The following is a 14909-nucleotide window of genomic DNA, read 5'->3' as shown; positions in this document are numbered from 1 at the left end:
TAACCGTGGTATTCTTTATTTTTACATGGATTTTTACCAGGGCTATTACAATATATCCATTAATCCAAGAAATAACATTTACCAGGTGGTTCCACCCCCCCAACAAGTAAAAATATTACTCTAATAAGGTAACATGGGCTTTCAAAAATACTTACCAGAATGTTAGAAGCGGGAAACCAATATTGAGTTGCCCCTCTAGTTGTTGAGCATAACAAGACTCTTCGTCTTACTGGGATCCTAGGACTGACGCAACTTGCCCTCAAGAGCTCCACCCCTAATTATCCACTTCCCACTGGAACCAAAAATTAAAAAAACCTTAGACGAAGGAGCATGCACAAGTTGGTTACTTGCACATACTCTTCACAATCAACACCACCCTTCCAACTACCCATAACCAAGCTTGCACTCATGTACACTGAATTTTCCATCCCAGTAATAAGCCTTTCATCCATCATCTCGAAAGTTCCATGCATTGTGTTATGCATGCCGTCACCTTGCCACATGTGACTCATCTCAAGTCGCGGGAGGGATTAATTGCCTTTCCTCTTCCCCATGTGCCTGCCCTCTTCCACCACCATGACAAATTTTTTAATTTTCAAAATATTTAGTTTAATATTTATTTTTTTCAAAACTTTAATGAACATCATAGAACCTATTTAAGAATTTACAAATTAAAAGTCAAAGCTGGTATAAAAAAAGGAAGGGTAGCAAAATTATATACTAGCATACCCCTAAAGTGGGGGAAATGGAATGCCGAAATGAATTGGGACTATACTTTGTTTGAAGATAAGAGAAGTGCGTTGGATGGTTCATGGATAACTAATACAAGGTCCATTGAAGGGGGTTCAAGAATAATGTATCTAAATTCTCTCTCAAATAGTTTTAAGCAGTGTCATAGTTGACTTCTAAATGTATACAAAAGAAATTTCATATTTCAATGTAACATCAGTTAAAGGTTAAACGTAAAAAAATAGTCATAGGTTAGTTGTTGTCATGACAGAATATGGGTGAGAGCTTAGTGTGAGCCATTCAAATGTACATATGACCATAAATGAGATTATACATGTTGATCATTTATTAAAAGTAATTTTATAATAGAATAATGATGTCTTGATCACCATTGGAACACCATTAGATCAATTAAAAGTGATGATGTATGATTATTTAAAAATAAATAAATAAAATTGAGTGGCCTTCACTAAGTTTCCATCTATTTTATTCTACATTCCATTAGTTTGAGGAGATGTAGCAATAGATTGTTGGTTTAAGAATAAAGAGGTAGTGATGATACTTTGTTAACAACATTAATGGATACTAATTCTTAGTAAATATGTATGTTTTTTTGTTGTTTCCATGTGGTTCTACCCTTAGCTATAGATTAGCTCCTCAAAACACAAAGTTTGCTACGAACTACCTTAAACCATAAAATTCTTAGCTACAAGTCACATGTATACAATTGGACTCCATCTTAGTTTGGGCATATAATTAATGGCTAGATCAATAATCTAGAGTGTTTATGCATTCCTTGTTTGCATGTTTCATCGCTACTCACACCATTTCCTAAATAAGTATGTCCCTCCCAACTTTAAGTTGCCAGTTATCTTTATCTTTGATTCTTGTAGGTCAATTATGAGCCTTTTTGGCTCTAAGTATTCACATTTTCCCATCTACTCTATTTCATCATTCTACATATATTAGCGATGTTTACTTAGAATCCTATAAACCTACTTCATTTGAGCCCCATCCCCATTACTTCTATCACATGACCAAATCCCATCAGCCTTAGTCTTTATTATTGAAGTCATTTGAATCAATATCATTCTCGTTGGGGCTATGATCCTATGATTTGGCTAGGGTTATTCAACCCTTAGCTATAGGTAGGCACTTAAAAAAATGAAGTGTTATCTCGAAGCCATGAACTACCTCAAACCATGAAATGCTTAGCTACAAATCACACGACTACAATTTGGCTCCCCCTTAGTTTGGGTGCAAAATTAATGGTTGGATCAATGAACCAATGTGTTTGTGGGTCCTTGCTTGCTAGTTTCACTATTGCTCACACCATGCCTGAATAATTATGTCCCTCCCCACCGTAGGTTGTGAGTTCTTTTTGGATTTTTTTTTAAATCAAATAAGTCAAGTCTAACCTAACATCTTTGAACCTCTTTGAGGACCATTGGCTAAATTGGCCATAAAGGCACTACATAAGATCTTTGCTACATCAAAGGATTCTTGCTTGAGAGATCTATCTCACTTGAGATATAAATATTTAATATATTTCTATAAACTTAAATTTGATATAATAAACAATCAATAAAATGTACATTAAACCCAAAGTAGAGCATCACTGAGTTAATATAATTTTATTATATTTATGGAATGCTATACTTTAATGTAAGAGCATTAAAGTCAACTTCATTGTTCTCTTTTTTCAATCATCAATTTGAGAAATTCACAATCAATTATCATATAAAGAGGATCTAACATAATCAATAAAATCCATGTCACTAAAGGTTGATGTATACAATCACAATTTTTAAAAACTCGCAATTAATTTACATATTCTTAAATGCAAAAAGGATCTTGTAGAAACCACGCCCCTAAATACTATAGGGTTCATGTAAGTGAAACCATATTTCAATGTTGAAGACGTAAATGAATTTTGAGATTATGATACATTCCTATGTTACATGGTAAATGAAATGAATTGGATACAATACCATTCAACGCATAACAGATAATGTTCAATTATGTAAATTAAGTTGAAAATGTGAAACTTTAATCTTAAATTTAAGACAAAAATAAGGAAACTTCTATGAAACATGACCCTATTCAATATGGATTTATCTTATTTTTCAATCTTTAACTTAAATTTACATGTATAATTCTTTTCAATGTGTTATAAAATTTCATAAAATAATGAGAAAGTGTAGCCCAATCTATGATGGTAGAAAATCATAAATCATACAGAAAAATTATTACAACCATCTATTATCCATTATTCATGACATATAGATTTGGGGTGAGTGGGCTAGGTATAAGGGCCTTAAAATGCATAAATCACCATACTTCATACACCATGTCCTAAATCTAGAAGTAATCCACCACACAAAGGGGTAAATGTGTGGAATAAACAATCCCATAAATTTATAAATAATAATAATAAAAGATAATTCAAATTAATATATTCGCAATTGTTGATCATTTTTTATATTGTGGGCTAAATTGTTCCTATAAAGTCTGATTTTTCTATTATGATGCTATATGATAGACTTATATTGAATGCTTCAGGCATGTACTTATGTAAATTTTTATAAATCCTAATAAAAAGTTATGATTTTTCTACGGAAAAAAAATATAAATTAAAAAATTAAAAAAATAAATAAATTAATTAATTAATTAATTAAAAAAAATAAATTAAAAAATAAATAAATTAAAATTAAAATTAAAAATTAAAAATTCTCAATTGTTAAATGTAATAAACAAACTCAAATTAATTGCAATGAAAACTGCACTTTGGACAATTAAGAGGCTCCAAGTTGATCCACCCAAATGTTTCCTATATACAATTGACCTTCCAAGCCTATAAAAATGACTAACCACTTCAAACTCTCCCCATCTTATTAATCAACACAAAATCCTTGCATGACTTCCCATTTAACTTTAATTATTCCTTGATATTTTTCATTGGGTAAATAGTTACTTATTTTTGAACACTCGTGCCTAGAAAATGAAATATTTTCAATATTCTTATAACTCAATGCGCTCCTATAGTAGTCATAGATATGTGATTATGACTTATGTAGAGAGATAGAAGAGGAAGTGAGTAAATTATATTCTTCCATTTTTTAATTAAATTTTATAATAATAGTTTATATTCCTCTCATTTTTCATTAACTTTTATAATATGCAAATTACATAATCTGTTTTTTAATGGGTATAATTTAAACTTAAAATAAAAAATATCAGTTTTATGAAAGGATAAGAATATGTATGATCTAGATTTATCTATATTATAACATATTTTTACCCTTTAATAAAACTCAGATCATTTATAGTTTCCAAAAGTAACATATTATCATCTATGGGGTTTTGGATAGATGGTGATTGCGCGCTCTGTTAAGACCCCTGAATGTGAAGTCATTGGGTGATTGATTACTTTGTTAAGACCTTCTTGATGTGAGCGCTCTGTTAAGACCCCCTGAATGTGAAGTCATTGGGTGATTGATTACTTTGTTAAGACCTTCTTGATGTGAAATCATTGTTCCCGATTTGAATAATATATTAGACATGATAAAGATCTTACTAGATTTAAAAAAAACAAAAAATTATTATTTTAGCGGTAATAATTTCAAACTATAAAATATAACTAATTCTTATACGTTGAACTTCATAAAATATTCTAGATCTCGAGGATTTAAATTTGTTATTCAAATTGTTGTATTTTTTTAAATCTTGAATTCCCTAAAAAGCCAACTATTAAAGAACAAAACAACAAACCTACGGTGTAAAGCATGTAAAGCAATATTGTCGATTTGGTTTTTAACGTGGGCCTTGAGGAGCTGCTGCAGAGCAGCGCAGAGGATAAAATTATAGAGAGCTAATTCCGGATTCCATTTCATAGGCTTGAGGCATCAAAGAATCACCAGAGACACGAAGGTGTGTTCCAATGCTGCCGTGGAGGGAGGTCCTTCCTCTGCCCTGTGCACAAAAGATGGGACATTACATTGCTCGATCTCGTAGCCAGCAATTGCAGAAAAGAGTGCCAGGAACACAAAATATATCTCAATTCGGGTGAATTCTCAACAGAAAAACATGACAAATAGCCTGACAGATGGCATGCGCCTATATTGGACGCGAACAGACGAAAAATTAAAATAAGTAGTTTACCATATGGTTTTTCCATACTGGTTGCTACCATTCATTAGACGAGAAAACCGCCCAAAGAACCCTCCGTTTAAAGGGAATGGACGACATGATTCTCTGAGTGTAGTAGCAGTATTCTCATGTAAGGAAATAATTGCTTAAAGGAAACATCTATTAAAATTCGTAGTAATGTGATGGGAATGATCTGTGTAATGTAGGGACAGAGTATGGTAACACTTCAAGTTTTCACTGGTTTAAAGGTATATTAGAACAATGATTAGTTAAGTATTAGGGGTTTTCCTCGTAACATTATATTAGATATCATTGTTTAGGATTCAGTTGCATTAATTAAGTCATTCATCTATGACTAGTTTCATGAAAAGTAGTAGTAACTGACTAATTTCTTATGATTTTTGAATAGTCCACTTAGCACTCATTGCATTAGGGGATGCTCACAGGGGTGAAGAAGTGGGGTGAAGAAGTGGGATTGAAACTAGTGAAATAAATCACATAGGGTCAATCATCACTTCGGGGCGAGTAACCAGGACTTCCCAAGAGGTCACTCATCCCACATCGCCTCTGGGATGGGTGATGTCACGCCCCCAAGCTGGCGGTAGTCTTTCAACCGCTCTTACTGAGGTGCGGCACCACCGAACACTTTCTTTTCACCAATACTTATATTCGTGGACTACGCCTAACCACTTACTCCTACTTAGTTTATGTTTCGCAACCAAGTATTATTATGTTATCTTAGCCAAATTTACAATCTTCGGCAAACACCGTTTCCTAGCTCGTCAGCGCCTCCGCACGGTCGCCAGACGCCTCACTAACCCTTTGTTCACCTCATCGCATGATCATGTTGTTTTCCCAACTTGGGCGCGCCTCCAAGTCGCCACACACGGGCGCCTCAATCTGAGACACACCTCCGTTCACAATCTCAACACTTCACCAAGTCACCGTGCACACTTGCACAATGGGCATGCGCTTACCCGAGCCACCTAAGAACCCGTGCCAAGTCATCGCACAAACCGGGCACTCCTCCGTTTCACCGTCGGGCACCTTCGCACAAATCGGGCGCCACACACCTGTGCACGCCCTCACTCAACCGTCGAGCGCTCCTGCCCGCGCCCTTCACCCACAACCGAGATGTGTGTTTACTCCTTGTGTAACCTCGCCCAAGAACATGCGCATTACCAAGTCATGTGCCTTTACACCTTGCTGCGTCTACCTCCAAATTTGTGCACCTCCTCTCATGAGCGAAGATCTTGTGCGTTGAGAGCTTGTCCAAATGAGCTCCACGCAAGGCTAATATATATCAACCATAGGGCGAGGTCGTGGCTTGCCTAGCCGACCTCCCCACGCCTACACTTCATTGCAAACGCCCTTAACTTCAAGTCAGCTTTTGCTTCTAAGTGTGGTCAGCCTCCATATGTTAAACCGTATCTCCAATCCATATAAACATTAGCTCACCCTCTCTCTATACACATAACATATCTCCACAATGCCTTCGCATGAGTTAGAGCTCGCACACCAACCGCAGTTGCACTTCATTCACTTCCAACGGCCAATCGCATTTCGGGCGAAGCGCTCAAGGATCGCAGGTCGTTACATCCTCCTCCACCTGAAGTCGTTGTCGTCCTCGATAACATACCATCCTGGTAGCCATCCACCAAGATCAAGATCATCATATCTGAACAGTCTTATCCATGATGTCAACTTCTCCACATAATGCAAACATCCCTGCAACATATGTAGATCCACATCTCCATCATGTGTCTTCCCTCCATGTAGTTTGCCTGCCAAGATACTCCACCTGATACAGACATCTCTCTGCACAAATGTCAACTCATGTTGATCCAACTCATGTCGACACACCTCTGCACATTGGTACCCCTCATGACTCGAACTAGTTGGGTAGCTAATCCAACCATACGCCCAAACCACAAGAATGCACATCCTTATGCCACCATAAGTCTTTCCCTGACTTCTGCTACATCTCGGACTCATCAAGTCTGCTCTCAATCCCATGCTCAGGTCCATGGAAACTCCATCCCATCTGCAACATGTCCAAGCCATGGCCTTGTTGCACAAGAGTGTACAACCTCTCCACTAGCTCATACATCTCCATGTCACAACAGCATCTGCACAACATCCTTTGCTTCGACATTTCCCATAGAATGTCCATGAATGACACCTCTACACATGCTCCCGCATAATGTCCCTGCATAACTGTCATGCTCCATGTCTCCAACCTGATGTCCATGACTCTAGTTGTCCATGATGTCCAACCCATGTAGACTCCATCCCAACATCTGGCCATCTGCATCCAAGTCTGCAATCTGTCATAAAGAAGCCTCCCCCCAAGGCCCCTTGTTAAGTTGGTGTAGCCCCTTCCAAACAAGGTCCCTACACCAACCCTTCTCCAAAGTTATCTATAGAGAAAGGAGGGTCAGGGAGTTTCCTCCTTGACTCTCATCCACCCATGTATCAGATTGATGTTGTGTCCTCAAGTATCTGTGCACAACCTCAATCTCCTCACATGTACACCCAAGCTCACCTAGCTTGTCCTTTGTCAACTGAAAGTCATATATGCCCATAGCATACCTGCAAAAATCCACTATACCAGTAGGATCTCTACCTCCATAATCCTCATCAACCACTGCCTCTGAAGTAGTACTCGGACTCCCTTCCTTTGCAACTCCATTATGAAGATCATCAATAGAATATGTCTCTGTCAAGTGCTTTAAGGTTCATGAGATTGCCCTCTCACTTACTTCATTCTTCCTCGCTCTTGCAATGAAGTCAATCAGCTTCCCTTCCTTTGTTGTTTGAGTCATACTCCCAAGTCCTCTTTGCTCCACATCCTCATGCTTCACATTCGGATCTTTGGGATATAAGGTCATAGAATTCATCATTGGTCTATACCCCAAGCAACTCTTTCTATTAATCGGAACCATCATGGTTCTTCCTTCAACTATGATCAAGAGAATGTCCTGGTCCACCATTGGTATGGCTTGTGCAAGCCTCATGAAATCTTGCCCCAACACCATAGAATGATCATCCATGTCTACAATCCTCAAGTCCAAATTTCCAAACCACAATCCCACTCTCACCTGAGTGTTTTCCATCACACCAATAACAGCGTTCATGGTAGAGTTCACTGCTTTGAAAGCACTCCATTCCCTCTCCATCTTTGCTTTCTTCCCTAAAGACTTTGCTGCTTTCCTGCTTAAGAAGCTATGAGTAGCTCCCTTATCCACCAAAGCTGCAAATCTCTTGCCCTTCACGGTCACCTGCACAAAACTCAGCTTCAAGGCATCACCTCCTTCTGTCGGCTTTGTCTTGTATCTCACATCAGCAACCTTCTTCAAAAACTCGGCCTCAGAAGTGTCCATTGGCTTGTGCTCCAACTTGACATTCCTCCCAAGGTACTTCACTTCCTTGCTTGGCTCTTCTAAGCAACTCGATCCTGGTCTAGCTTGATTCCCTTCAAGCTTGTCCTCCATCGCATTTTGCTTAAGTGCACCAACCAAGTATCCATTGACTACTTCCATAGAAGTAAGCTTCCGAACATCCTCTGGATTGTTTCGGTAGTGATTCCCCAACCTGTCAATGTAGTTGAGCTCTTCCTGCTCAATTACAACGATCTTCTTACCAAGAAGCTTATTCTTTATCTCTTCCTCAACTTGCTTGATTTCAGCTTCCACCGTGGTACTTTTCTTCCTCAACTAGGCTCTTTCATCCAAGAGCTCTTGAAGACCAAGACCACTTTGTCGGATCTCCTCATCAAGTTCCTTGAGTTCAACATCTGTCGTACTTCCGCATTGGCTCTTGAGTTCTTCAAGTTCATGTCTTAGTTCCGAATAGCTTTCCCGAATCTTCATGTTCTCAGCCTTCATCGAAACCCAGTTAGAACTCCATCGACCCATCTGTTCCAATACTTTGTACCGGAAGACTTCACCTGCATCATGGCTAGATTCACCTGCCATAGGTTCATCCACCACCTTTGCCTTTCATTCTTCTCCAAGTTCCCTGCGATACATGAACCAGTGCTCGTTCCACTTGTATGTGAACTCAGCTTCCTTCACCTACAAGTACCTGTCATGAGCAACCCTACTCAATCACCAATTGTCAAGCTTCTTCAACCTTGAATCAGCTTCAATCACCAACTCCAACCGAGCTCTGATACCAACTGTCACGCCCCCAAGCTGACGGTAGTCTTTCAACCGCTCTTAAAAAGGTGCGGCACCACCGAACACTTTCTTTTCACCAATACTTATGTTCGTGGACTACACCTAACCACTTACTCCTACTTAGTTTGTATTTCACAACCAAGTATTATTATGTTATCTTAGCCAAATTTACAATCTTTGGCAAACTCGGTTGCCCAGCTCGTCGGCTCCTCCGCACGGTTGACGCACGCCTCACCAACCCTTCGTTCACCTCGTTGCACGATCGTGTTGTTTGCCCAACTTGGGCGCGCCTCCAAGTCGCCACACACGGACGCCTCAACCCAAGACACACCTCCGTTCACAATCTCAACACTTCACCAAGTCACCGTGCACACTTGCACGATGGTCGGGCGCTTACCCGAGCCACCCAAGAACTCGTGCCAAGTCGTTGCACAAACCGGGCGCTCCTCCATTTCACCGTCGGGCACCTTCACACAAATCGGGCACCACACACCCGTGCATGCCCTCACCCAACCGCCGGGCGCTCTTGCCCGCACCCTTCACCCACAACCGAGATGTGCATTTACTCCTTGTGTAGCCTCACCCAAGAACGGGCGCATTACCAAGTCATGCGCCTTTACACCTTGCTGTGTCTACCTCCAAATCTGCTCACCTCCTCTCATGAGCGAAGATCTTGTGCGTTGAGAGCTTGTCCAAATGAGCTCCACACAAGGCTAATATATATCAACCATAGGGCGAGGTCGTGGCTTGCCCAAACGACCTCCCCACGCCCACACTTCATTGCAAACGCCCTTAACTCCAAGTCGACTTTTGCTTCTAAGTGTGGTCGGCCTCCATATGTTAAACCGTGTCTCCAATCCATATAAACATCAGCTCACCCTCTCTCTATGCGCATAACATATCTCCACAATGCCTTCGCACGAGTTAGAGCTCGCACACCAACCGCAGTCGCACTTCGTTCACTTCCAACCGCCGGTTGCATTTCGAGTGGAGCGCTCAAGGATCGCAGGTCGTTACAGGGGACCTCCTGAGAAGTCCGGTTACCAGGTACAAGCACTGGAAGTGATGATTGATGCTATGTGATTTATTTCACTAGTTTCAATCCCACTTCTTCACCCTCTCATAAAAATAATCATAAATAAATAACTTATTTAAAATCACTGAATCTCAAACCAAAAAAAATTTAAAAAATAAAAAAATCTAATACAATAATTAATTTTCCAAATCTCTGATTTCCTTAGAGAGTTTATGTCCAAATTTCTACTTTCCATGAACATGCCCTTCATGTTATTTATTAAACATGAATTCAAAGAAGATATATATTTAAACTTCTTGAAATTTGTCATTTCTTCAAATTTTATTTGTTTGCAGGCCTGTGTATGTATAAGAAGATTAGCCAAGCTTCTTGAAATTTGTCACTCCCGGGGGAATTGCAGGGTAGTCCTTGTTATGGCTTCTGATGTGGGCGACGGGCACGGGTTGATGATTCAGCTGCTCGCGGTGAGAGTGGGCATGGCCACGCAGATTCTCATTAATGGAGCCCTTCCCCTCTGCTCGGAGTGATCAACACTGGTCTCGGATGATGCAGGCGTTTAAAATATATATAATACGTGGCATTTTGTAATAAGATTAAAAATAAATGGCAGATCGTAAGTGGCCTTTGACAGACGACGAAGGTCGGTGGGTCGTCCCCTAAAATAACGCCTTTGGCGTAATAAGAAGTCAAAGGTGAGCAGCTCAACAATTCCTTAGAATTCCCAAATCAGTCGAAAGGAGAACGCTCTGTCAGACTTCGATATTATGGCAAACAGCAGCAGAATTCTGATAATTGGAGGAACAGGCTACATTGGTAGTTATATATCCAGAGCCAGCCTTGCTCTCGGCCATCCCACATTCCTTCTTGTTAGAGAGTCTACTACTTCTAATCCTGAAAAGGCTCGGCTTCTGGAATCGTTTAAGGAATCGGGAGCTAATATACTCCGTGTAAGTTCTCTGCCCGACTTTCAGATCAAAACTCATCAGCATGCGAAAAATCTGTAGTGTTTATTTCTTTATGGGAAGGCTGCTTTTCTCAGTTGCTGTAAGGGGTTATTCTGAAAATCAATCTGCATAAGTTTGTTCTGCACTCTTCGTTTCTTGTGGGTATGCCCATTTGCTGATTCCTTGCAATTGGTAGGGAAGCTTGAACCCTGATTAGCAGATCCTATAATTGACTGCTTTTTTCTCGCATTATGCTTACTTTATCGTTTATCTACTGGGTTGTGGTAAGTAATCAGTATGAACTATTTGTCTACGCGCATTTTTCTGTGCATGGTTCCTTATTATGTGAACTGGGTCAGGAGTATTAATCAGTATATACTATATTTGTACTGGTTTATAGTAGTAAATATGCTTCTTTCGGCATTCCATTTTGAAATGGGTTTTGAGAACCGATCACCATGATCACTGTAAATTGATTCTTTATTCTTTAGGGTATGAAAATGGATCATTTCTCAAACAAGGTGACAAACTCCCACACACACTAGATCCAGCCCATCCTAGCCAGAACCAGCTTACCAACTTCATTAGTTGTACAGATTGATACTCTGGCTGAAGTTTCTGATACCTTGTGATTTGTAAACTGCGGTGGATATTCCACTGGACAGTTAATCACAACAAATCTGATAAAGATTTGCTTAAATTTAAAAATAATTATTATGAGGGTTAATTTTCCTTAGACCTTCTAGATTTATTAAATTATTGTTTCTTCTTATGCATGCAATATATAAAATGCGCAAAATAAAGAGCAAATAGAACAATCACTCACAAAACCACAATAACACAAGATATGTTTTGGGAAACTCTTTCTGGAGAAAATCCAACTGGAAGGTGAGGCTCCTCTGCTTTCTCTTTCTCTAAATGGAAAATGGTGCAAGTACAAAAGAGAGATACCTATTGCTTGTTGGTTGCTACGGAATATAAACCCATAAACCCTCTCTGTGTTGTCCTCTCCCTATCCACTCTTAGCTATTCTGCTCTACTATGGAACAAAATGCACTAAAATAGAATCAAATCCTTAACATGGTCGGACCCTTAACCAGGGGCTAAGTTTGACCCATTCAACCCACAGCATGAGTTACAACTTGACTCTTCTCGAGTCTCATTCATCATGGTCATATGGCTAGCCCCTTTTCCATGAGTAATGAGGTTGATGTAGCATCATCTTGAATCATAGTGAACAAAATAGGAAGGTCGATCTCCAGGTCTCGTAACTTTGCATATGGACTCTGATTGAGGTCATGCTTGCGCAATGGAAAGGTATCTGAGTGTAGAACAACACTAGGGATTTCATACAATGAGAGTTTTTAGAACCCTAAAATCTTCATTAAATGCCTCAAACGGCCTCTGGAAGGTTTTAAACTCCAATTCGACAAACTGGGACCTGCCGGTAAAAAAGGTCCTGTGAACGGATTCCTCCAATTTTCCTGCACTAAATGCTTCAAGATTGATGAAAAATAATATAATGATCCAATGTAAATGATTCTGAGTAGTGGTTCACAGGAAGGACTACACACAGTTAGTTACATCGGATCCCCTTTGTGCTGTAGCCTGTACCCTTTGACTGGTTATGACAGTTCTGTCCTGCTTCAAGTGAACAGTTTTTCACTTTATTAAAAATTATTTCAGAGGCATTTGAGGTTTCATTTTGACTCTATTCTGATTATTTGTGGACATTATTTCAATTTCTCTTCTTGTTGGTATCCATATTTGACCCTATTTTATGATGGATTATGCAAATCAACAGCTAAATGTGCTCTAAATTTTTTTTCTATAGAGGGGACTAGGGTTTACAGTTATTTTTTCCATATTGGGATTCGATAATGTAGGAATTCTGTTATAAATTTTTGTGACTGATCATCTGAAAAGAAATGTGCTAGGTCATTCCGTGTTCAAGGCAATATGTTGTTTTAGACGGGGCATTGTAGAAGTAGGTGCTATTCATCTTTTAGGATATGCTCAATTGCTTGACCTGATATACGATCACCTATGTGCAGGGATCTCTAGAGGACCAGGCAAGTCTTGTGGAAGCAATCAAGAAAGTCGATGTAGTTATTTCGGCAGCAAAGGGACCACAGATGATGGATCAGCTGAACATTATCAAGGCCATTAAGGAGGTTGGAACCATCAAGGTATATAGTGCTATTGATGAGGTTTTGACTGTATGGGCTGTAAGTAGATCCGATCCATCATTTCAGAATGCTTTTTCACAACTATTGGTGATGATATTTACAGAGGTTTTTGCCGTCTGAGTTTGGAAATGACGCTGATAAAGTCCATGCAGTGGAGCCTGTAAAGACCATGTATGAAAACAAAGCAAAAATTCGTAGGGCAATTGAGGCAGAAGGCATCCCTTACACATATGTCTCAAACAATTGCTTTGCTAGGTACTTTTTGCCAGGTTTTGGGCATCTGGACATTACTGCCCCCCCAAGAGATAAAGTTGTAATATTTGGAGATGGAAATGCCAAAGGTATTTACAACTTGCTGTCTGCTTATAATTTTCCTTTTATGATTAGCATGGTCTACAATGTATTCCCTGTTCAAAAATTTTCTATCTATGTCTTGAATTCTATCATGTAGTCTTTGAGTGGTTGTTAATCCACCCCACAATGAATACGCAGCTGTTTTTGTGAAGGAGGAAGATATTGGAACATTCACAATCAAGGCGGTGGATGACCCCAGAACTCTGAACAAGACCCTATATTTTAGGCTTCCTGCCAACATTTATTCTCTCAACGAACTTGTAGCTCTATGGGAGAAAAAGATTGGCAAGACTGTGGAGAAGTTGTATCTACCAGAGGAAGAGATCCTGAAAAAAATTACAGGTTAGGATTTGGAATATTTTTTTCATTTTCCCCTGACATCTGTGCAAATTTCATTTTCCTCCTCCCCCTGCCATTTAAGTACAAATATCTTTTAAAATAATTTTACGCATATATGTTCTTGATTTTTGTCTATTGGCTACAGTTGCTTTTGGTAACTGAAATGTGGGATGGGTATTTCTATGCTTGTTTAATCTCTTCAGACTATAGAATGAGAAAATAACTGGTCTCATAAAATGCTATGGTGGGTGATGCAGAAACACCATTCCCAGATAACCTTGGCATGGCAATTGAGCACTCTATTTTTGTAAAAGGGGATCAAACAAATTTTGAAATTGGACCTGATGGTGTAGAGGCCAGTCAGCTCTACCCAGATGTGAAATACACTGCTGTTGAAGAATTCCTCAATCAGTATGTCTAAAGTAGATTGTAGGAGGTGCTTGGAAGAACATCAGAGGGGTTGGATGCCTTTATCCATTTTGGATGAAACTTTTGGGAGTTACCAAAATAATAATTCTCAGGTCACTGATTCCTTCTGTTTTGCAGTTTCGTGTTTTGTAGATTGCCACTATTCAATCAAGCTGGGATTTTGGATAAGTTCAAAATATACAGTTGAGCTTTTACACGGATTTACACTGAAAACTATGCTGGGCTGTTGTTTTCCCTTCGCCTTCATTGCATTCCTTTATGTGATTGTGCAATATTATTTAACAAGGTGTTATATCGAAATTTGCTTTCAATGGAATGCTTTTGTTCTTTCTCACAAAATGTTATACTATATTAATGTTATTTGCGTTGCAGTGCATTTCGGGATGGGCACGCATCCCTTGGGCAGCAAGAGTGCACTCTTAAAATTTAGCCGACAGCGATAGATTAGGACAATAATAATAATTATAATTTAGAGTTTGCCCTAAACATTTGTAGTTGCTTGCAAGCATAACATGCTATACTATATAGTATTCTACAGAGCCTTTATAGTGGTCAATTC

The 14909-nt window shown here is 39.2% G+C and overlaps 1 protein-coding gene across 1 annotated transcript; it reads left to right on the top strand.

Annotated features, from left to right (window-relative positions):
• Positions 1 to 10441: 10441 nt before the first annotated feature.
• On the top strand, positions 10442 to 14584 carry LOC149261366 (phenylcoumaran benzylic ether reductase IRL1-like). The gene is made up of 5 exons (XM_089422047.1): positions 10442 to 11042; positions 13094 to 13228; positions 13332 to 13569; positions 13721 to 13924; positions 14179 to 14584. The coding sequence occupies exons 1-5, from the start codon at positions 10860 to 10862 to the stop codon at positions 14340 to 14342; spliced, it is 924 nt and encodes a 307-aa protein (XP_089278173.1). The 5' UTR covers positions 10442 to 10859; the 3' UTR covers positions 14343 to 14584.
• The last annotated feature ends 325 nt before the right edge of the window (positions 14585 to 14909 follow it).

The sequence above is a fragment of the Pinus tabuliformis genome, chromosome 6, assembly GCF_031772625.1.
Source record: "Pinus tabuliformis cultivar Carrire ecotype Pingquan chromosome 6, CPIR1, whole genome shotgun sequence".
NCBI classification, from domain to species: domain Eukaryota; kingdom Viridiplantae; phylum Streptophyta; class Pinopsida; order Pinales; family Pinaceae; genus Pinus; species Pinus tabuliformis.
Note: the sequence above shows the minus strand (reverse complement) of the source record. Positions and strands in the feature narration are given on the sequence as shown.